The sequence below is a fragment of the Nestor notabilis genome, unplaced genomic scaffold (assembly GCF_000696875.1).
Source record: "Nestor notabilis isolate BGI_N333 unplaced genomic scaffold, ASM69687v1 scaffold5187, whole genome shotgun sequence".
Taxonomy (NCBI): Eukaryota; Metazoa; Chordata; class Aves; order Psittaciformes; family Psittacidae; genus Nestor; species Nestor notabilis.
Window position 1 is genome coordinate 40,714 of NW_009936794.1, and position 21,555 is coordinate 62,268.

The following is a 21,555-nucleotide window of genomic DNA, read 5'->3' on the forward strand; positions in this document are numbered from 1 at the left end:
AAATGGAGAATTACTGTTGTACTACCTGTCTCTCTAGATTATCAGTTCCGTGTGATCATATGCTACACTGAGATCTGCTGGTAGGGTGGTGAGAGGAGCCAGTGAGCACTGAGAATGCTCCCAGATGCTGGGAGGTTATGTAAGCCACACTTTCAATTGCAATGTAAATGAAAAAGATGCGCAACCAGAGCCAGGAAATGCACACTAAGAAATTAAAACATACTTCTAGAAAAAGGTCCTTACAGTCCTCCCTCTGCTGCATGATATGAAACAGTCTCTAGAGAAGGTGTATAAAATTTCACAGTAGAAACTGTTAAAAGTAGAACTATTAACACTGAAAACATGAATTTTCTCTGGCAGAATTGTATATTTTCTCTGCAATTCTATGGGCTAGGTTAAAAAGACCCTGTAAGAAGGAATGTATTAAAAATATTGCAGTTTAAAGCACTATTTATAAAGCTTTTAAACATGTCTGTGAAGTCCTATTGGCTTCTCCTCCAGCAAATTCTTTCAAAGACTTTTCTCTTAGGGTACAGAGCATGAGGGAACTGAAAGAAGAGAACTGCTATTCCTACTTTCGCTCCCCCTGGAGCTTTGAGAAATCACTAGCACAAATAGTCCAGCCAGCTGGTTTAGCCAATTGGTGGTCAGTTTACATTTCCTCTAATAAGTGAACTCCTTGACCGTACATTTTAACTGAGTCATTAAGGGCTCCTTTTCCAAGCGTTTTGGCAGGCTAACAAGGTCTGAGACTCTGAATAGACCACAATAACTAGTAAAGAGGAGAACAGCCCTACTTTTAATACAGCAGAAGAAATCAATCCAAATGGATCCAGAAATTAAAGCCACAATGAAAATAAAGGGATGCAAATATCCACCTGCAGGATACAATAGAAACTTTTATTGGAAGGGCTGCTTCTTCCGTTAAAATGCCACTTTGGATATACGACATAACAAAAGGTTTAGCCATTGCTCAATCGTGCTGTGCAAACAAATGTGGGAGTAAAGTATTGGAGACCTGAAAATACAAGGGACATCCTAGGTGTGCCATATGTACATATGCCTAGAGAGAATTCAGCACGGATGCTCTAGCCACTTTCACAGGATACCTTGAAATCTGTAACATACATGAAAAAGAAAGGACTCCATGCATGTTTATAAAAAAGAGAACGCTATTATGAGGAACTGAATATGATTCACCAGTAACTACTCTCTCACAAAGCTTCTGCAATCATCACCAGCATCTCATTCAGGAATACACTGGATTCAAAGCTTGGTTTGAGCATGCAAGAAGGCTCCAGGCAGAAGGTGCCATGGCTGTAGACTGCCTCATGTCACTTGAACTGAACGAGTCAAACACACATTCAATGAAAGCTACAGTGCTTGGTCTTCCTCTAGGAATCTAAGACCTTATTCCATGAACCCAGATGATAGAACCAGGGAAAAGAGCCTAGCAGAACCAACATGCAAGATACATGTCTGGACAGTGAGGCAGTTTTCTCTTTCCTTTAGGGGTTACGTAGAGCTAGCCAATTGTACCTGACTGAATACTCACATCACTGGTCTGCCCAGGTGCAGCTACAAGTTCTTTAGGCAGTGTGAGTTAGAAGTCATAGTTAGGAAGGGAGAACTTGAGATCTCTGCCCATGGCAGCAACCCTTGCCAGCTGCTCTAGGAGCTGCCGTGATTGAATACGAAGAGAGTGTTATGCTTGGCACTGAAGGCATTGGGGAGCTTATCAGGGGAGAAACTTGTTTTTCATATTTCATCTGAGTTTCAAGTCTGTCCATGTGTCAGCATGCTTTATAACAATCTCAAAAGCACCACAAAGCCAATGTAATTCTTGTATAAATGTTACGGCCTTCTGGGCTGTTTTGTAAGCAAAGAATGGGTAGTGGACAAAAGCCAGTGGAGAAGAAAAATCTTTGAGAATTATCCTCTGCAAATACTGGCTTTCAGGCTCAGACAGCTGTGTCCTCATTACTGTTAATAGCAAAGAGCTGTGCATGTTGGGCAATATTCCCCTTTGAGTGTATACATAGCAAGCCATCTATTTATTTATTTCTGTGGTGGTGATCATTGGAAAATGCCTATAATTGCTGCTCAAATAACTGGCTTTAACTCAGATTTGGCGTTCACTGTTTTATAATGACTGAGCCACATTTGCTTACAATGTTCCAGAAATTGCCGCCGGCCAACTGGGTTGCAAACCTTCCCGGCTAAATGAAAACTGTGTGGATACGGGAGGTTTACTTTGTTCCAACTGGCATGTGATGTGGATGTCTACTGGCAATTCTCCTACTCTCAGTTCATGGCTTCCTGGTAAAAGAGGTGTTTAATCTCAAAGGGCTTCCCCCCAACTCTTGTTTTCAACCACATTCAGTTACCTTTAATGCATAAATTAAGACAGAAACTTTCGAGATATGTAAAATCCTGCGATTATAAGCTCTCAAAGCAGATCTGCTGAACTGTTAGAGGCAGAAAGTTCTATTTTGTTTAGCCTCAAGAACTGCCAGTTTTGAGCAGGACCGTGACAGCTTCTGGATGGTTATGAAGCTCCCAGGCAGGACAAGGTATGAGGCTGAAAATACAGCAAAGAAAATTTCTAGTAGAAGTTATCTAACACTTGCAGGACTTCTGGCCCCTGCCTGTCAATCAATAAATCAATCAACATAAGGGCAGACCTTCCCCTGTGCTGATCCTGGTGTAAAACAGATGTGTTGATCTGGATGGTCTTGACTGAATCTGCACTCTGTGAAACTCAAGATTCACTTCACTGCAAAGCTGGGAATCAAATCCTTCATTTCTGATCATTGCGTCTACTTCACTACATTAGCTTCTATCCAAAGATCTTACAGCACTTTAAAATCAATGCTAAACCTCAAAATCTCTGTGACAGAGAAAATCACTTTCATTTTATGGAAGTCTTAGATAAATTAAAGGCTAAAACCAGCATCAGACACAGGCTCCCGCACTTCAGGGGCTGCAGTCTCAGTACCACTGTACAAGGCATGTTGGAGTTGACATCTGGAAGTCATCTGATCCAAGCCTCGGCTCAAAGCAGGGCAATTCAGTCAGGCTGCTCAGGGCCTTCTCCAGCTGAGGTATGAACTTCTCCAAGGATACAACTTTTAGCCACAAACTTTATGAACCTCTGTTCCAATGTTTGACCACCTTCACAGTGATAGCATTTCTCCTTATATCTAATAACAATTTCTCACGTTGCAACTTTTGCTTATTCCTGTTCATGTGTACCTCTGAGATGAATCTGGCTTTGTCTCCTCTACATTCTCACATTAGACAGCTGAAGACAGAAAGCAATTCCCTCACCAGCCTCATCTTAAGGCAGAGTAAACCTACTTCTCTTAACCTGTCCTTGTACGTTATGTGCTCCCACCCTGTAACTACCATAGTAGTCCTGTCCTGAATACCCCTCACTATGCCCGTGTTTTTCTATACCAGGGAATCAGTATGACTGGGAGAATTGGGTGCCTGTGAAGGCAACAGGAATCTGCTGCACACTGAACTCTCTCCTGGAGGTAGCTAAGATAAAACACTTAGAACACTTGCACATAAAGATTAACTATAAACCTTGTATCAGTGCAGTTCATCACAGTGGAAATATTTTGTGAAACTCTGCTTAATTTGCTAGGAACCCTTGAGCTGGGAGAACTATTTCACAGGATGCTGTGAAAGACACATCTAGAAACACAGCTAGAACAAGGACTGCCCTACTCACGCATACAGATCTGCACATTTTTGTCCTCAAAGCTTCAAGGTAAGTCTACCTTCTTTGCACCAGAGTTCAGAAATTGCTGACTAGCGCTAAAGGCTTAACATGTGGCCAGTCATATCACCAATATCACAGGCAATCCCACCGCCTCTCACAGTATCCATCAAAGCTCAGAAAGACACATGCTCACATTGAGCATTCCTAAGTCAAATGGTTCAATTCCAAGTAGCCTGGCCCGGGGGGCGTGGGGGTGTGGGGAGGAAATAAAAATATCTGTTTAGGTAATTTAAAAAAAAATACATCATAAAGAAATAAACAATAAAGGCAATGTTCCCAACCACCAGGAACATTTCATGTCTGTGGTTATTCCTGGAGCAAACTCCTGCTCTGACTGTCCAGAAGGCACATCCCAGTGAACTTTCCACCATGGCCTGCTTTAGTGAAAAACTAAATTACGTTTTTCCTTTATCATAGTACTTTCCTTTATTAGCCCCTATTACTAGGGCTCTGGTCATATTCAGTCATGCAAGAAAGCAGGCACATTTTAGAAGGCACAATCTCCAGCACAGAAGCATGCCTAGCAAATCCTTAGCATGACTAGTATTTTACTATTTGTAGTCTTTCTAATCATCTCTAATCAAATACTGCAGAAAGTGATTGATTCTGCATTTCCTGTCCTGCCCAAGTCAGAGGGAACAAACCACAGACGGATCATGTGCTTCTGAGATGGTTTCATGTCCCAAGCTTCTAGATGTCACCTTGAAATTTGGGTGGAGAACGTCATGGTGGTATTTTGTATCTTGTAGCAGTATACATCCCTTATCAGCTTCAGAATGCACACAGCCAGTTGGGCCATTAATGGATATATTGCAAACTGCCAGCTGCCAATTGCATTTAGAGGTCTCCTCCAGTCCTTGTAGGACACATCTGTGCCACAGGACTCTGGGCTCGAATCTACACTCAGGTTTGCAAAACTGCTTGGGGAATATGAAGATAAAATTTTCACTTTTTTCAAATAAAATCGTAGGCAGTGTTGGAAGTCTCATCTGTAACTCTATAAAAAAGTCTTATTCTCTTATGCCACTTTTCAACTATGTCTAATTAAACCCCTTGAAAATGTCAATGAGCCAAATGTCATGTTGCAAAATAAAAAAAAAAAAAGGATAAAATCACTTTTCACTGAGAATTTTGTCCCAGAATGCAATGTACTACCTCAATAACATAATACAGGTTTTACAAAACCAGATCTTCAAATGGCACTGATTTAGCAGGGAAGAATAACTCCTTCCTAAAGCTGTCATGCTACATGATTTTGGGTTGACTGCATGAAACCAGCTTGATGGCTGTCAATGCACAGTTCTGAGCTATTCCATCAGCCTGCTATTTCATCAGCTCCACTGTTAATTAAAATAATTTCAATCTGCTTCTGAATTAAAGCTCCAGATGCAGTACTTAATGATTTGCTGGCAGCAAGTGTTGTATATATTGCTGTAGTCTGCCACTGAAATACATGAGTATGACCCAAGGCTGCTCCAGCCTATGCCTGGTTTGGGATTCCCCACAGGGGTTACAATAGCTGAAAATTAGAAGTGTGCTATAGCTTTCAGACCACATGTCCGCCCTCTGGCCCAATTCCTGCTCCAGTTCCTGGCAAACTGACTGCACTGCTCCAAGATTCTTCCTTCAGAAAGAGGATGTCTGGCTACCCATTTAAGCTATCTCAGCTTTGCATTGCTCCACCAATAACCAACTGTTATTTAATGGGTGGCAGCTCTTAACCGTGCTTGAACTTTTCTCTGCAGCATTAGATAAAGCAAACAGTTTTCTTTTGTGCCTCTGTGGAAGCTGGAAATACATCAAAGGACTTGAAACTACAGCAACTTAAAGATCCTGATAACATCTATCTCACCCCCAACTTGTGCAAGGCTCTTTCTTGTTAACAATTGTTCCAGGCAGTTTTTAAATGCTCCTTCTGATATATTTTCTACTATTCCTCCACTACAACATGCCTACTGTATTCTTGTATAACTTGGTACACTGCACTGTCAGAAAGGGCTTCACTATGTTCAGTTGGTCTGGTGATGTCTAACTCATTCATCTTGCGGTAGCTTTATTTTCTTTGAAAAAGTCTCTCATCTCATTGAAGTACTAAAATGGGAAGCCAGTCAATTGGCAGGTGAAGGCGCCAGAGCATGGTAAAAGACACACAACATCAGGCAGCTCTTCTGTTTCTGCGTGGCAGCTCCGTCATGCGTCTAGTGTCTCAGGGACAAGACAAAGGAGCAATGCCAGCACATTACCTCTGCCTATAGAATCTGGCAAAACACACGGACCATTTGGCTGGTTTATACTGGCAAAGCGGCCAATTCATATTTTCTATATATTTTGGCTTACCATCATGATTGTGACATATAACCATGGCAAATTTCAGGCTGGAACCAAGTGAAAAGAAACAAAGCTGACCCAAAAAATATAAGGGAGAGGCCAAGAAAAACGGTGACTTTAAAGTCATTGAGAACACTGCCATCTCTAGGCACTGTGAGTGCTGCAAATAAATGCAAAAAGTGACACAGGACCAAGCAGTGCTGGTGCTATAAAGGGCACTGAAAATAAGTTAGCCTTCTAGGTAAGGAGAGACACTCTACCACATACTGAACTCTGCGCATTATGCCACAGGGAGGTAGAGAAGGTGTCACTCATGCAGCTGGAGTCTCTGAGGGTCCCAGCAGAAAGCTACACATGGACGGTCATCCACAACAGAAACAGACATCCACAGGAAAATGAGAGAGGAACAAGCCACAGAGCCAGTATGTTGGAGAAGGGTGCTCATGAAGTCAGTCAATCTTCCAGCACCATTAAGTGACTTAATTATCTTTCAAGCTCTGTGATTGTCTAGTTGGCAGGAGTGCCTTGCATGACAGCTATCCCATAAAGGAAAGCTCACAAAATCCACTCCAGAGCAGACAGAGCTAATAGGTACATAGTGGCTTTAACTGATCTGGCACTGCTGAAATCTCTGGAAGTAAGACATAATAAAGGCAAGGCAGCAACAAAGCCCCACACGTCAAACTGCTGTTAGCAGTGAGTCTAAGGAATCATTCAGAGATTAACAGCAGGGGTGAGAGTCCTGCCCTGGCCAGCACATGCCTGCAGATGTGGCAAGCTGGGCATGATTACTGGTCCTCTGAAGTGAGTCAGATATAACCCCTTGCCAACTAGCTCTTGGTGAAAACTGAAGTCTATGTATTATCTGGCTCAGACCCTAGCACCCAATAACCTCCAATTCAGAGATCAAGCTTAACTGAGGCCATTAAACCAACCAAACCTGGAGTATCAATTAACCCTCTTTCACCTGCATACTCTTTCCATCTGCAGTCTATAAAACACGAGGGAGATGGGATACCTGGCTTCTTGCCAGCTTGTATACCAAAGTATCATATAATTGCAAGAAAGAGGGAAAACTGAAACACATCATGAAATAGAGAGATCAGAGTCCAGAGAGATTTTAACCTTGCTTTGTCTCAACATGGCCTGCACATCTAGCAAGACACGGATGTTGTCCTTTCTTTGCTTATGCCCCATCCCTGCATATAAACCAGTTACACTTTGTAATGTGACATATTCTCATTCAGTTGTTCCCTCTATATGCCACTCTGCTTCCCTCCTGGCTCCCAGCCTCAATACAGAAGAAACCAGAAAACTTTTAATCACCACTAATAAGCAGGAGAAGACATTTCCAGACAGAAACAATTTAGCTCAAGCTGAAGTTGAAAGCACATTCAAACGTTCCCCTGGTAGCCACGGTTTTTAATTATAAGGTGATCTTCTGACCAGCTGCCTATTCATCCCTCACAATGTCTAGGAAATTCTTATCATGGTATCAGGAGACTAGCAGGAGGAAAATAATGGTACCAGTCTCCCTGACCATAAGCTACTTATGCTCAGTGGCTAAGGCTCGAAACAGATTAACTTAAACCTAATAAATTCACTGCAAGAACTTCTGCTCTCACATCCTAAAATCTTCACTAAAATCAATTGTGTCCATAATGAGAGGTCTAAGAGGTTTTGGTATCCAATTGACTATATAGCTATCTACCCAGTATGCTTGTTGTTCAGTCAAGTTCCGTTGTGGTTATACTGTAGTTTTGTTCATTTTATTTTCCCATTTCACATCATGATACATAAATACAGTCAGTCAGTGATGCTTGAAAGGCACTGACATGCAGAATGATGGACTTGAACTTACTGTTACACTTTGCCATACCCAGGAGCCTGCTAGTTTTCATTCCAGTACAGAGATGCCAGTTTTCTTAATAACATGCCAGCTTTCTTGGCTTGCATGTTGTATTTCTTGGTTCAATTTTACTCATGCCTTTGTGAGCAGTAGAAGCTTTACAAGTAAGCGAAGCACTTGCCTGTGCTTTAACCACCAGACTGTACTCCTCCCACAGTGCACTTAGTGAGGAATCAAAGAAGGAATAATCCAAGCCACAGAAGGCTCAGTTTACCCTGGTACAGGCAGATACATACAGCAACCTTTCGTATCAAGCCAGCTCCACCACCATAAATGGGTTTGCTTCAGTGAAAAAGCAGCATCTCCACCCTCATTCTCCTTAGTAAATTCTGCTAGGGGAGGATATGTTTATTGATGGTCAAATTTCTGTAGGAATGACCCTACTGATGGACTCTACTGTAGGGACTGAATCTTGCCTTTCCTCAGGCCTGGCCCATCCTCCATGCTGTGCAATGGTTTCCTGAGGGAGGAAGGAACTCTGAGTGTTTTTAGATGTACCTTTTTACCTATTAATATTTTATGGTCAATTAATGACTACCTTTATGAAGGCTTGTGAATAGACAAGGCCATCATATCAGAAGCATTGAAAAGTTATGTTTGTCTGGAGCTTTACAATGTGGGTTTATTCAATGGGAATATTCAATATGTCTGCACTCTACGATGATAATGATCCTTCTTCCACTAGTCCCCTGGCATATGGTCTTCTCTCTTAATGTACATAGTTTGTATTTTTCATGTATTTCTTTTACCTGGCTTGTCTTGTCTCATTACATTAGATAACCAAGGGTCAACCATCTTGAACTGTGCTAAACCAGGAAATAAGCACAGTGTAAGAGGATGATGACTGAAAAACTCTAGGATCAAATAATCATTTGAAGCTTTTGTGACACAAGTATTCCTGAAGTAGATGGGAGGTACTGATTAAATTCTCTGACTACCCTGCTCCTCTGATCTATGCAGAAACATAGACAAAAGTGCCCAGTAATTTCCAATCAGTTTAGTGCACTAGGGAAGTAAATAAGTTCCACGTGCCTCACTTTGAGCTTCACTGTTGTAGGCTTATTAAACTTGGCCTTTTTTCTCCTGTTTACGTACTTTTACATGATTCTTGTCCGGGATTTATCTCAGCACCTATCATCTACTCATGAAATTACACTTGGTACAATCCTGAAAATTAATTACTATTTCAGTTTACACAGAATGACCTGAAGACCCAAAATATGCAGCACATTTATCTATTACAAAGTCAGGAGCTGACTGCAAAATCCTCCAACCTAAGCCTTAGCCACCAACTACAGCTTCTTCTTGAAATGCTTCAGAGGCAACTTTCCCGTTGCTATAGCAGCATGAGGTCTGAATTTATATTTCCCCATACAAAACCGAAAAGGAAAACCATCTTATAAATAAAGGCTACATATCATGGCCCTTAATTTAAATGGGAGTTGTTATCCATTACATATCCTTTCAGGATGCTGCACTCAACCCCTTTCAGAACCTATTCTCATGCAATCTTTTTTTTTTTCCCTAGTTAATTTGGACATGCATAGCCTTCAAGAACTGGCCCTCTGGAATAGCAGAAGAGATTGTATCACAGACCAAAAGGACACAGAGCTGAACCAAATGGGGTAGAAAAAGGCAATGGCAGGAATGGATTACTTTTTTTTTCTACTTTACACAGTCCCTTCCAGGGCATAATCTCCCGGCTGTATTTCCCTCTTTTTCTTCCTCCTGTTTCTATATGCCCAGAGAGGTCACTAGAAAAGTCACTGTTAGGAGGCAACCTGGCTTAGTAGCTAAGCCATCAGATAAGGAATTCCATGCTCTATCCCTATCACGGCCATGGGCCTGCCACAAGACCTGGGTACCTCCTTTCAGTTCCCTGTATCTTTATTTCCCTCCCCTCTCCCAAGACACACACACACATCTGGTTCTTTCATTTTGCTTGAAAAATCATCTAGGCATAGGCTGTTCTTAATGAGGTTGTGCAAAGGGCAGGTCAGTATAATTGCAGACTTGGATGTGGCTTTTAGGTGTGCTTGCAATACAAATGATAATGATCTGAAACCCATCTGTGCAAAGGTAACATTTTGAAGGAAGGAGTTTTGCTCCATGAATGTAGGAATGGGGACCTGTAGGTGGGGAATGTAGGAGGTCCTGGCAGTCTTTGGGAAACAAGGAAAGGTGAAGCAATGACTGCTCCACAGACAAGGCCTTGAAGAACAATTCTCTCTTGGAAAGAGCATCTTTCCATATCCCTCTGGTTTTGTGCTTCTTCCTTTTAGCTTTTGTTTTTAAAATAACAATGCTTTTTTTTTTTTTTTTTTTTTTAAATTAACTCCTCTGGCCTCCTCCTCCCTTCCTTCTGTCTCTAGGTCACACTCTGCCATCTTGCCTTATGCTTATATCTTTCCCAACACCTACTTCTCTGCAGTAGTCTGAGAGAAGACTGCAGTCTGCTTTCTCCAATCCCTCCATTCAACTCTCTCAGATGCCTCTTCACCTCCATCATCTCCTCACATTGTGCACGTGCATTAATAGAAGAGAAAGCAAAAATAGGAGCCCACCCATTACAGTTCTTTCCACAATGCCCAGAAGGATCTGTGTTTGAGGCATGTTTTAAAAATCATTGTAAGTCAGGAAACAGCAAGGTGGAGTGAAGGGAAATTGGAAAGAGCTCTCAGCTTATGAATGTATAATGCAAGAACATGGGCCCTCGCTCCAGTTTAATCGTGCCAACAGTTACTAGACTGAGTTCCTTGAACAAAAAGTCATTATTATGACTAACCATTCAGTATTTATAGAGACATAGTGTTAGAAGACAAACAGTTCAAGCAGTGCTCTTGTGCTAGATGTTCTTTGCCTTTTGCTGTATGCGGTCTTCTATTCCAGTGTTAATTGTGGTTATAAATCACTCCCAACCCATGCTGTTGAAAACATAATACATTTATACATACAAAATATAAAGCATTCAGCAACTCCAGAGGTAAAAATACCTTGTAGCAGGAATTAAACTCACAGAAGATTTAAAAAGTAATTAGAATATTTCTCTAGCCACAAATGACTACAGCTACTTCTGCACCATGCAGAGGACACTGGAATGGGCAAAGTTCTCACTGACAGGTGTCTCTGAGAGGCACTTGTGCCAGGAAAGGTTTTGTTTTGACACAGAACAAGATCTGGAAATAAGAGTGGTGAACAGGATGGTGAACCTTCCAGGGCAGAAGGGATGAGGCAAAAAAGCTTGAAAGGGAGAAGAATGGCTTAAATGTCTTTTTTTGCTGTGTTGGAAATACCAGCCCAAGAAGGGGAATGTTATGTGAACCACCAGGGGTGCTCATTCCTCTGAATGCCAGGGAATGCTGAGCACTGACAGGCAGGCCAGATGCCAGGCTGGGACAGGGTGACCCTCTCGCAGCCTTCCTACCTCTAGCAAAGGGGAAGTAAAAACAAAAGAAAACAAAAAAAAAAAGAAATAAATTTAACAAAACCCACACACACAAAAAAAAAAAAAAAAAAGGGAAAGACCTTGTTAAATCTCTTGCAGCTTTCAGATTTTAGATCAACTTTTTACCCTGGTTCACTTTGGAAGTCTCTTGAACAAGCTCAGCCCTTCAAAGCTGAGACTGCAAATCTCCCAGGGAAGGTTCCTGTGTTTGATAAGCTATTTTGACTGGAATTCAAAGAAAAAGTAAAGATTTCTGTTGGCCTAGCAATAAAAGATGTGGCCCAGACCTATAACCCCGTATCCGACTAGACAAAAATGTGTGCTCTGTTAAAAACTGGAGATTTCTCAGAAACACTGGCACTAGAATAGCTTTGGTTCCCCTGAAGTCAGTAGCAAAAAGTCTCATCATGTCTAATGGAAATACCTGTGACTGATTTTATTTGGAAAGAAGGTGCTGGAAGGCGGTGCCAGAACACCACATAACAAACCTGTAAGTTATATAGTGGCTCAGCTACTGGGCAAAATAGCTTCCAGTTTAATCTTTTCAACCGTTCCACCACAAAATTAACCCTCAAAGTGCTTCATATCCTAAGAGCTTGCTGAATTCTGAGAAGTGGGGAAGCACAGAGCAGCTGAAATATCATTAACATGAGCAATGCTTATAATCAGCTTATAACAGGACAGAGACATAATTCATGTGATTCAAACTTCCTCGAATGACCTGGGCAAAACTTTGGTCACTCCTGAGGATCCTGTCAAGGTTCCCTGCTGTCTTGTCTCCAGGCCTTCAAGCATGAAAGAGCACAGTGCCCTGTGAACTGCACCAGCAGTGCTGGAAACAGGGAACCAGGCCCTTCTACCACCACTGCAGTGAGACACTTCCTTTCGTGCCACACTTCCCATCCTAGTGCACACAGATACAAAAAGAAATCCTGCACCAAGACAGTGAATGTCCCTGAATGAAAAATCAAATCCAACCCCAGCAGAGACCCCTTCACTCTGACAGGTCTTGTTTTCTTTAAGTTTTGTTCTTCTTCCTTTAACACAAATATGATCCATCATCTGCCCAAATTCAAACCTGATGTAGACTTTCTAAACCTGCTTGCAGCAAACCGTGGCACTCAAATGACAGCCTGTCTTTTCCCATCTATTCTTGTTAATGTCTCTATTGACCAAACTTTCCCTCACAATTAAATTCCCATATTTGAAAGTTAAAGTGACAGAAATGAACAGCCCTGACTGAAGAAAGCATTAGTCCTCACATTTCTGCCAGCACGAATAGGCACATATATTCCTCTGCAGGTTAGCAGGTCCGCTGTCAAAGTTCCCAAAATCCACCTGTTTTGATTAGCATGGCTTGCATACAACATGCCAGACACAATAGAAGGGTTTAATTTCCACTTTGATTTCAGCACTTCTTTTCCACTAACCGCCTCTTATTCATCCTTATTCATCTACATCAAAATTAGCAAAGTGAAAACACTCCTGGAAATCTACAAATCAGTAGATAAATAACTGAGGTTGATCTGTTTGCTAAGACGAGAAGGACTACTTCAATTTTGAAAGGACTGAATAGTGTACATGCTTTATTTTAACAGCAAACCTACCAGTTATCACAGGATTTCAAAACTCCTATTAAAAACCCCCAAATAGTTGGTTTGGGGTTTTTTTGTTTGTTTTGTTTTGGGTTGGGTTTTTTTTTTTTCTTCATTTCCACTAGGTATTACTACTAGTGCTGGTTAGAAAATACATTTTTCCCATCTTGGAATGTAATGAAGGCAATGATTCAAATACAGAAAAATGTGCCCCAAAGTCTGTGAATTTAAACCTAGACTCTCACAGCTCCCATGAAGCATCATGGTCTCCTCACTATGGAAGCAAACAAAGTACATCATCTGAAACAAAGTCCTGCCAGAAATTTCAGACAATGAGGCAGAATCAGCCCAAAAGACAAGTCAGTTTTAGCTCTTGTGTTGTTCTACAGCAGCATTCAATAAGGACGTGTTCTGAGTTAAATGCAGTTCTTAAAGACAGGCAACATTCCCTATTGAAAGCTCCTATCTTCTGTGGTTTAGGCTATTTTTGTGGCCGAAGACCAGTCCTATTTCAAAAAAGATTTTGATAAAAGCCTTCAGACAACTAGCTACATGAGATAACAGATAAAAAAATACCTTTATCATTAGGACAACTGAGACACAAAAGTGCTGGTTGTGGATAGAGGTCCACTTTGTGGCAGACCTGTGGGCTATATCTCTAGCACTTACCCTGAGCAGCCACCAGTGATCACTGATCCTGAGCTCTTGATTTCAGATTTGGCATCAAAGTAAGTATTTTGGCCAGTGGAATTCATTTTGTTTGGTTAAGAAAATTTCTCTCTGTTCCTTCATAACATGACATTATCAAATGAAGCAAACCAAAGGGATATAACCTAAGTCTTCCTTAAATTTGAGTAACACAGAAGCAGCTTATATTTAACTTAAACACAGTATAAAATGGAGTAAGTGGAATCCAGCAAAAGATGCAAAAGTAGAAAAACTACCAACACATGAAATTTTTCATAGGCTTATTTGGTTTTTTTTTATTGGAGAATGGGGAATGTGAATGTGCTAAGACAATCAGTGCTCTGCTGGGGCAGTGATCCTTTCCCCTTGTGGTGTTTGTGCAGTGCCTCCAACAGGGAGTTCCAGTCTCAGCTGAAGTCTATAGTCATTAAAGCAATGGTAGTGCTAACAGTTGTGTACCACCCTCTAGATAAGAAACATACGTGCTCCAAGAGGCTTATAGACTCAGTGAAGAATACAAAGCACTGGAGGAAATCAGTTATTTATACCATTTAAAGGAGGAAGACTGAGGTCCAGACATCTCAACTGTCACATATGGCCAGCAACTGAATCAAGGTTTTCCCAGTCCCCATCTAACACTTTAAATGGAGGGCTGCCTTCTCTCTCAAGGACAGAATCATGAGAATAAAAGGAATGCCTTTGATGCCCTGACAAATCCCCTGCCATCAACTGGTTATCTCATAAAAACATTACTTCTCTTATGAAAGTGGGTTTCCTGATTAAATAATAGGACTAAATCATATCTTGGCTTGCATCGAGTAATGACAATATGAAATGTACAGCTCACATCCTTTAAAAAAAGTGTAGCTGAACTTCAAAACAGTGGGCTTGAGTGATTCAATTACTAAAGGGCAATTTTTTCTGCAATGTCAGACAAGCTTTAATATAAGTAAACTTATAGAACAAAGATGTCTACTACTTACCAGCACACTGATTGTTTTCATCCAGCTGGTAACCAAATCGGCAGATCAGAGGTCTTGTAACAGTAGGGTAGTTAGGAACAGGGCCTGGTGCTGGGGGCGGTGGATAAATATTTGAATAAGGGTTCAGATATGGTGATCGATACACTGGGTTTGTTCGGGGTACACATAAATAGCCACCATTCTGGTTGACACACACCATATCTCCTCTGCAGGCCTCAGGAATAGTTCGACATTCATCAATATCTGGAATGAAATTACGAAAGTTAAATGAGTGATTGCTTCTTAATAGGACCTATCAAAAGAATAGTTCGCATTTTTCTCAAGACTTTGCTAAAAAATTTGATACTCTGTTTGAATGGAAAAGCTAATCCTTCCGTGCGGAGCCTCACTTTGAAGTCAGATCATACTAAACCAGGAAACATCCAATATATTCGATCAACATATCCTGTATTCTACTTGCTATACTTCACTATTAGAGGGGAGAAGGAAAGAGGAAAGCCTGCTTTGTTATTCCATAAATGTTCAGTTTAAGCACTGATTTACACATGACTACAGCATGCTACTGCCTGTTCCTGCTAGTGGGTCTGTCCAAACCACAACATGCAGATCAGGATTTCAAACACTGGTGGTTTGGTTTGCCCAGCTGTGAAACTTGGAATCTGATTTGGAACTCCTGAGCTCCCTCCCACAGAAGAAGTTAGGGATGTTCAGATCTGGCGATAAGGTTCAGACCTCTTTCTTGCTATGACTGAGATCATTGCTGACTTAAATTTAGAAAGATACCAGTGGTTTAGCCAAACTAAGCATTTGCCTGGTTCTTGGGGCACAGAAGCAGTAGGCTGCTATGACAGGGCAAACAATCTTTTTCTGTTTTTTTCGTTATTGCTTGAATGACTTTAATGCATGCAGAAGATGCTGCCCTGGAGACTGAATGCCATTGCTAAAAAGATGCTATAGGTCAAGGTGCATGTTTTCCTATATTGCCTCAACAATTTACTTGGAGTTCCAATGCTGAGAAGTGGTAGACTTCCTGAGCCACCAAGTGGAGGCTGCCAACAAAGACAGTAAATACTGAGCTTGAAGGAGAAAGAGAAGGGTGAATGACCCTTGTAATTTGGCAGTTAGAGTGAGCTCTCATCAAAATGCATCACTGCTATTTGAGAATCGCTGACAGCCGATTAGTATCTTAACAATGTTGCTATATACTTGTGCTATGTAAACACACACATATTTTATACATACATATACACAAACACACATATTTGTCCCACAGCAAGAACTTTCAACTAAAATGTACCAGCAGCAGCACAATGTTAACTCAATAAATTCAGGATTTCTGAACTCGGTTTAAATGTATTGATTTAACTAAAGTCCTACCTATGCATTGCCCAGAGGCACGGTCCAGGTCAAATCCATTAGTGCATTGTTGCTACAATGAGAAAAAAAGGACAGTCAGTGACTGTAAAATGAGAGAGTTGCAGAATCAGATGCTCAGCTGGCTTATTACGCTTAGTACAATTGTTCAGCACTTTACAGTACACCAAAACGAAGTTCCTTCCCAAAAGGACAACCAGCAAGGCATGAACCTGAGGCCTCAGAACATATGCCAGCCCCTTAACAGTTATAACAAAATAATAAAAGTAAGGCTTTTCATTTACACCACACCTTTCGATTTTTAGAGGATAAATCTTTAGATGACAAATGTTCTGTGCATGCAAGGTTACTGGAAGCCTTGCTCCTTCCTACCCTGTGATGCTGGTCTTTATCAGGGCTGCAACCTTGAGTCTTCAGCACCTCATCAGTGGCCCTCAGCACTTCTAAACCAGTCAGTCCTAGTGATGATTGTATCAAAGCCCATTAAAATGATTCCCTGCTCTCCCTAGGTTTTGACTGTGTCTCCAGCTACGCAGCAACCAGCCAAGCAGTCGACACAAGCACAGGACCCTGCCAGTAAATAGGTTATACTAAGGAATGTAAGCACGAGATACCCAAAAAACAGGAACCACTGAAGTGACCAGGGCATGGAGTGTGTTCAAGATTCTTCCTTTTTTTGCAGCTGCTAAATGATAAAACCACTTTTTTTAATATATTTTGTGGAAGAAATCAGTGGAAGAGTAAAGTACTTCGTTCATGTTTGGAAAAGTTGTAGGTGGGAGACAAGGGATTAGAGGGATAAGTCAGTGGAAGCAGGCCATTACAGGAACTCAGGAGGGAACATGAAGTGAAACACATGGCACTGCTTGGAGTGCACCTGCCACTTGCACATATGAATACACAAACCCACTGTTAGAAGTGACAAACAAGTATGAAGGAATTCAGCCCTCATTTATTTTGGCATTCTGAAATGTTTTGGTATCATGTTGTGGAAAGCCAAGATATTCTGATGGGAGTATGTATAATGAGCCTCATGTTTTAAAGATTGTATGTACTCTACCTTTTGTTCTCTTTTCTGTGCTGTGGCATACACACTACACCTAAGTTAGCAGGAAAAGTTAAGTCACTTTTTAACACAATTATTTTCTTTTGGACAGTAAATGATGATTCAGAAGCACTGAAACTGATATAGAACTGGTTTCAATAACTTTCTAGAGCTTTACTCTAGAAAAGAATCCAATACTGTCGAAATGACCAGTTTCAGTATCTTCAGAAAGGAGTCATTGATATCCTTTTGGTTTAAAGTTGCTTTCTGCTTAGACTTCAAAAATCAATTTATAGTACAAGATGTTTTTATAAAAATCACAATGGAAACAGTGTTTTTTAAATTATAAAAACAAACCCTTAAAGACATCTCAAAAATTCTCCAGGGGCATGAAAAACATTTCCCATACAGATCCAATGTTCACAAAAACATCAATAAGAATGCCATGTGCAGGAAATCTTCAATGTAATAGAACAAAACCAACTACATTTCAGAGACTTTTGGCAAAGGTATTTAGAAACACAGCTCTGGACACTGAGTATATCTGGATTATCAACTAGGAATCCAACTTAACATGCCTTTGGGAACTGTTTTCCTGATTTAAAGTCCACATGGAGCCCAAGAACACAAAGAACTAATGCTTCTGCTATTTCAAGAACTGGACTGCTTTACTTCCATCCACCCTCAAAAGCCCTGCCTCTTGAACAAAAATGGTATCAGGCATAAATTAAAATGAAAACTAGGATACAGTCATTCAGGATCACAGTCCAAAACTGAACAGTCTTAAAACAAGATCCTGCTATACACAGAAAATGCTTATTTATATGAATAGGTTTTCCAAGAGTGGATGTTCCCACCACAGAACTGAGCTGCCCCTGGTCTCATGAGACGGCTTTTCTCATTTCCTTTTCCAGAAGCATCCAGGTCAGAGGCAGAATCAGGTTTTCGGTGAGGTCCAGGTTTCTACAGGGCTATTTTGATGAGCTGGCAAGGTTGAGTCAATAAGCTCAGTCCATGTTCAACTCCAGAATACTGCTGGCTACAAGTTCTCCCCTCTAAACCCTTAGACCACACAGTTTCCTTTTCATGTAAACCCCAGACCACAAAGCTTCCTATCCACCTGCTAGCCAGTTAAGGCTCATGCCATACAGCACTTCAGTACAAAACAATACATAGATCTCTATGTACACCTCTCACCTGTGCTTTTCCAGGGCTTGAAAGGCAGATGGCCAGTGTGAAAGCAGTCAGTATCCTGTAAAGTGCATAGAAAATAGGCTGAAAACCTTCTAATATCCAGGCTCATTATATAGAATTAAATACACATGGACAAATTAATTTCTAGTGACATTTCAGTATATTCCACAGCATTTTGCTAACATAAATTTGGCCTCAAGAGAGGAGTAATACAACTGTGGTCCAGACTCAGATCTCAGAGTTACTAATATACTATGGTTTTGTGCAACTGGGATCATGTCTATTAACTAACCTATTTTTTTATGACATTCCATGCATCAACTGTTTAACGAACAAGTGTGCAATATTCAATAAGCATTTTTGCTGCTCTCTGACACTTTTCTTTTGAGAATATAAAACCTTTTCTTGCGTATTATGCACATTTTACAGATGGCTAAACCAGAGCACAGGCCCTGCCTAAGCTCACAGTGTAACGCATTGGCAGGGCTCTAAACATGTCATGCAGGAGGTCCTGAATCCAAGCCAGTTGCTCTAACCGCTAAACCGCATTTCATCCCCAGGAGACTATATCTGAGATGAATCCATTTTCTTAGGGCCAGATTCTGTCCCTTTACTCAATCTTGAGCAATACGTTGCTCTGTAAGCAGACAGACTGTGCCAGGTCATCAGCTACTAGAAGTTGCTATCTTCAGTGGAGCCTTCCACAGTTATATCATCTTAGCGTCTAGTGTGACCTACTGGGTCTCTTCATTGCAACTGAAAGAAGAAGATCCCTTTTTAATAGAGCTCTGTGGCTATTTTTGGAACTCTTTACCTGGAGTATAAAAATTCTGGTCAACTAAGCTCTCACCCCCAAGTATTTTCCAAGGGACTGAAACCCATGAAAAAATAATAAATTATTTTTCCTATGTACTATGGATTTCAGTGTTTTGCCACTACCTCATACAAAACTTCTTCTCAATACAATTAGACCCACATCTTGCTTATCTTGGATTCTAGTTCTGAATGGCCATTGTATACAATATGTTCCCACAAAACCAGCACAGGAAGCATGGGATATTTTAGGTAGCCTTAGTTCTGCTACCCAAGCAAGCTGCCAACTTTCTCTCTTAGAGCTGTCTCTGATTTCCAGTGCAAACTGAGCTGTTGAACAAGACCTACAAATGCATCAGACAAAACCACACACAAGCAGTGACCGACACATTTGAACAAATTTGTTTTAAATGAAGAGACTGGCACAAGCTCTGAAAAGTAAACATGAACCCTAAAATGGTTGTCCGTAATGCTACGAAGACAGATTGTGCTTGCTGGCAGCTTTTGAGTGACAAGGAACGGCAAATTCTGCACAGACTTTTCCTTCGAGTTAGATGGAAAGCATTCAAAGCACAACGTTACCCATTTCGGATTGCACTTCATTTACTGATTCCTCAAATCTTTTTGAAGAGATTTTAAAGCATGCACTATTACAAAGACTGTATACTCACTTTGGATATAGCAAGAACAGCACTAAAAGGCAATAAAACAGGTTATAGCTGAATGTTAACACCTAGCGACTGGGCTATGCTCTACATTATTGCAGAGTGGTGCACACTAACAAAATCCCCTATAAAACTGGTCAGACAAAACTTCCACATTTCTAGACAGTGTTAGTTTCCACTGTTACAAGATAATATAGTCTTCCCTCTTGGTGGGGGGTGACCTTACTGCCTCATATGTGTTCTGCCTGCAACCATCATCTCAATTTGTTCGTTACTTTAGATCTCAAATCCCCTCAAGAATTATTAACAGACATGCAGCACGACCTATCAACACTACATGCTGCTGGCCACAGTAGCTTGCCCAGCAGGCAGAATATTTTAAACTAGTAATTAAGTTCTGCAATAGTAACTAATTAGCTTCAAATCAATCACTGTAGCCAGTGGGATCATTTGCTGCCGCAGTTCAGCACCCCGGGCTTGCTCAAGCACAGAGTATAAGCACAGATTACGAAGGAACTTGTCAGAGACAGCACAGATTCAGTAACAGACAGATCGTCTTTCCCCACCTCTGACCACTGAGATCCCGTCTCTTTGCAAATGGCTTTAGCAAGTGGATTGGCATACTGAATCCTGCCACAGCTATTTTCCACAAGTAGGTTTCCCTTCAGTAAGTAAAGAAGTTTCACGCATACCACTTACCTTTTTAATCCTTGCATGTCCAAAACCGTTAGGGAAAGGTGGAAAAATCCAGAGTCTGTGCTGATGAATAACTAGAAAGTTTTTCCAAACATTACCCTCTGCTAGCACTTCAGTGCGTCAGTCATTTATAGTCCAAAGAATGAAATAGCAAGTAATGGAGAAGATCGGGAGCCGTCTGTACCTCCTCAGACACTGGAGAGAATACAGAGAAAGCACCTGGTTTTGCTTAGTTCTCTTCTGTAATTCAGCATTAAACCAATTGGAGGAGGAATGTTAAAAATGAACACTTCATTTTCTAAGTATGTTAAACAATGCAAATGGGGGCCTCAGCCTGGGACAGCTGGTTTAGATTACAAAGCTCACCAACTGGCTAGACTCCTCACAACAACCTCGAGGAGCCTGCCAGGATAAAACACTAACAGCTTGAAGGAAAGCCTCTCCTGCTGCAAACTTCACAGTTAAATGTGCCTCAGAGCAGAGAGCACCGTTATTGGACAGAAACCCTTATCAAGGGACTGGAGAAGGGAAGGGATTGTTTTCCTTGCTCTGAGAACAAAAAAAAAAAGCCAGGCTTTTTGGAGGCCCTCTAGCCAGTGTCTCGGACAATGAATATGCAACACTCGCTGCTTCATGCCAATGGCATACTGATGAAAGGTCTGACCCTCTGGGAGGTGAATAACTTGAATTCATGACAATTGCAGCTACAGGAACTATATTGCTCAGGGATTATCTGAAAACAGGAATAAACAAATTAAAAGTTCAAAGGAAAACAAATGGCTTGTCTACAAACACTGACCATGCTTAAGGGAGCAGCTTGTGAAATGAAGTATTTCTCAGGAAAGACAAATCTTGCAGATCTCCAGTTAAAACTGCAGAGGAAGGAAATAAAGTACTTTTTCAGGTGTTTTGCAATGTTGCCACAAGCAGACCTTTAATAGGCCAAGCAGAACATTCATGAGATGTGAGAAGTAAGCAACCAGATGCTGCAAGATTTATGCTAGATCCAAAGATGAACACTGAAATTGAAT

General features: G+C 41.1%; 1 protein-coding gene across 2 annotated transcripts in view; it reads right to left on the minus strand.

The window, feature by feature from the left end:
* FBLN5 (fibulin 5) overlaps nucleotides 1-20,973 on the minus strand; it is a 44,364-nt gene extending 23,391 nt beyond the window's left edge. Inside the window, exons 1-5 of one of the 2 annotated variants that reach the window (XM_010018527.1) lie at nucleotides 20,891-20,963; nucleotides 20,528-20,719; nucleotides 18,354-18,408; nucleotides 16,115-16,166; nucleotides 14,738-14,980 (exon numbers count right to left, since the gene is read on the minus strand). In XM_010018527.1, the coding sequence (XP_010016829.1) occupies nucleotides 14,738-14,980; nucleotides 16,115-16,166; nucleotides 18,354-18,408; nucleotides 20,528-20,544 (367 nt within the window). In that variant the 5' untranslated portion in view covers nucleotides 20,545-20,719; nucleotides 20,891-20,963. Of the gene's footprint in view, nucleotides 1-14,737; nucleotides 14,981-16,114; nucleotides 16,167-18,353; nucleotides 18,409-20,527 lie in introns of both variants that reach the window. The other variant, XM_010018526.1, reaches the window with a different exon arrangement.
* Nucleotides 20,974-21,555: the final 582 nt, after the last annotated feature.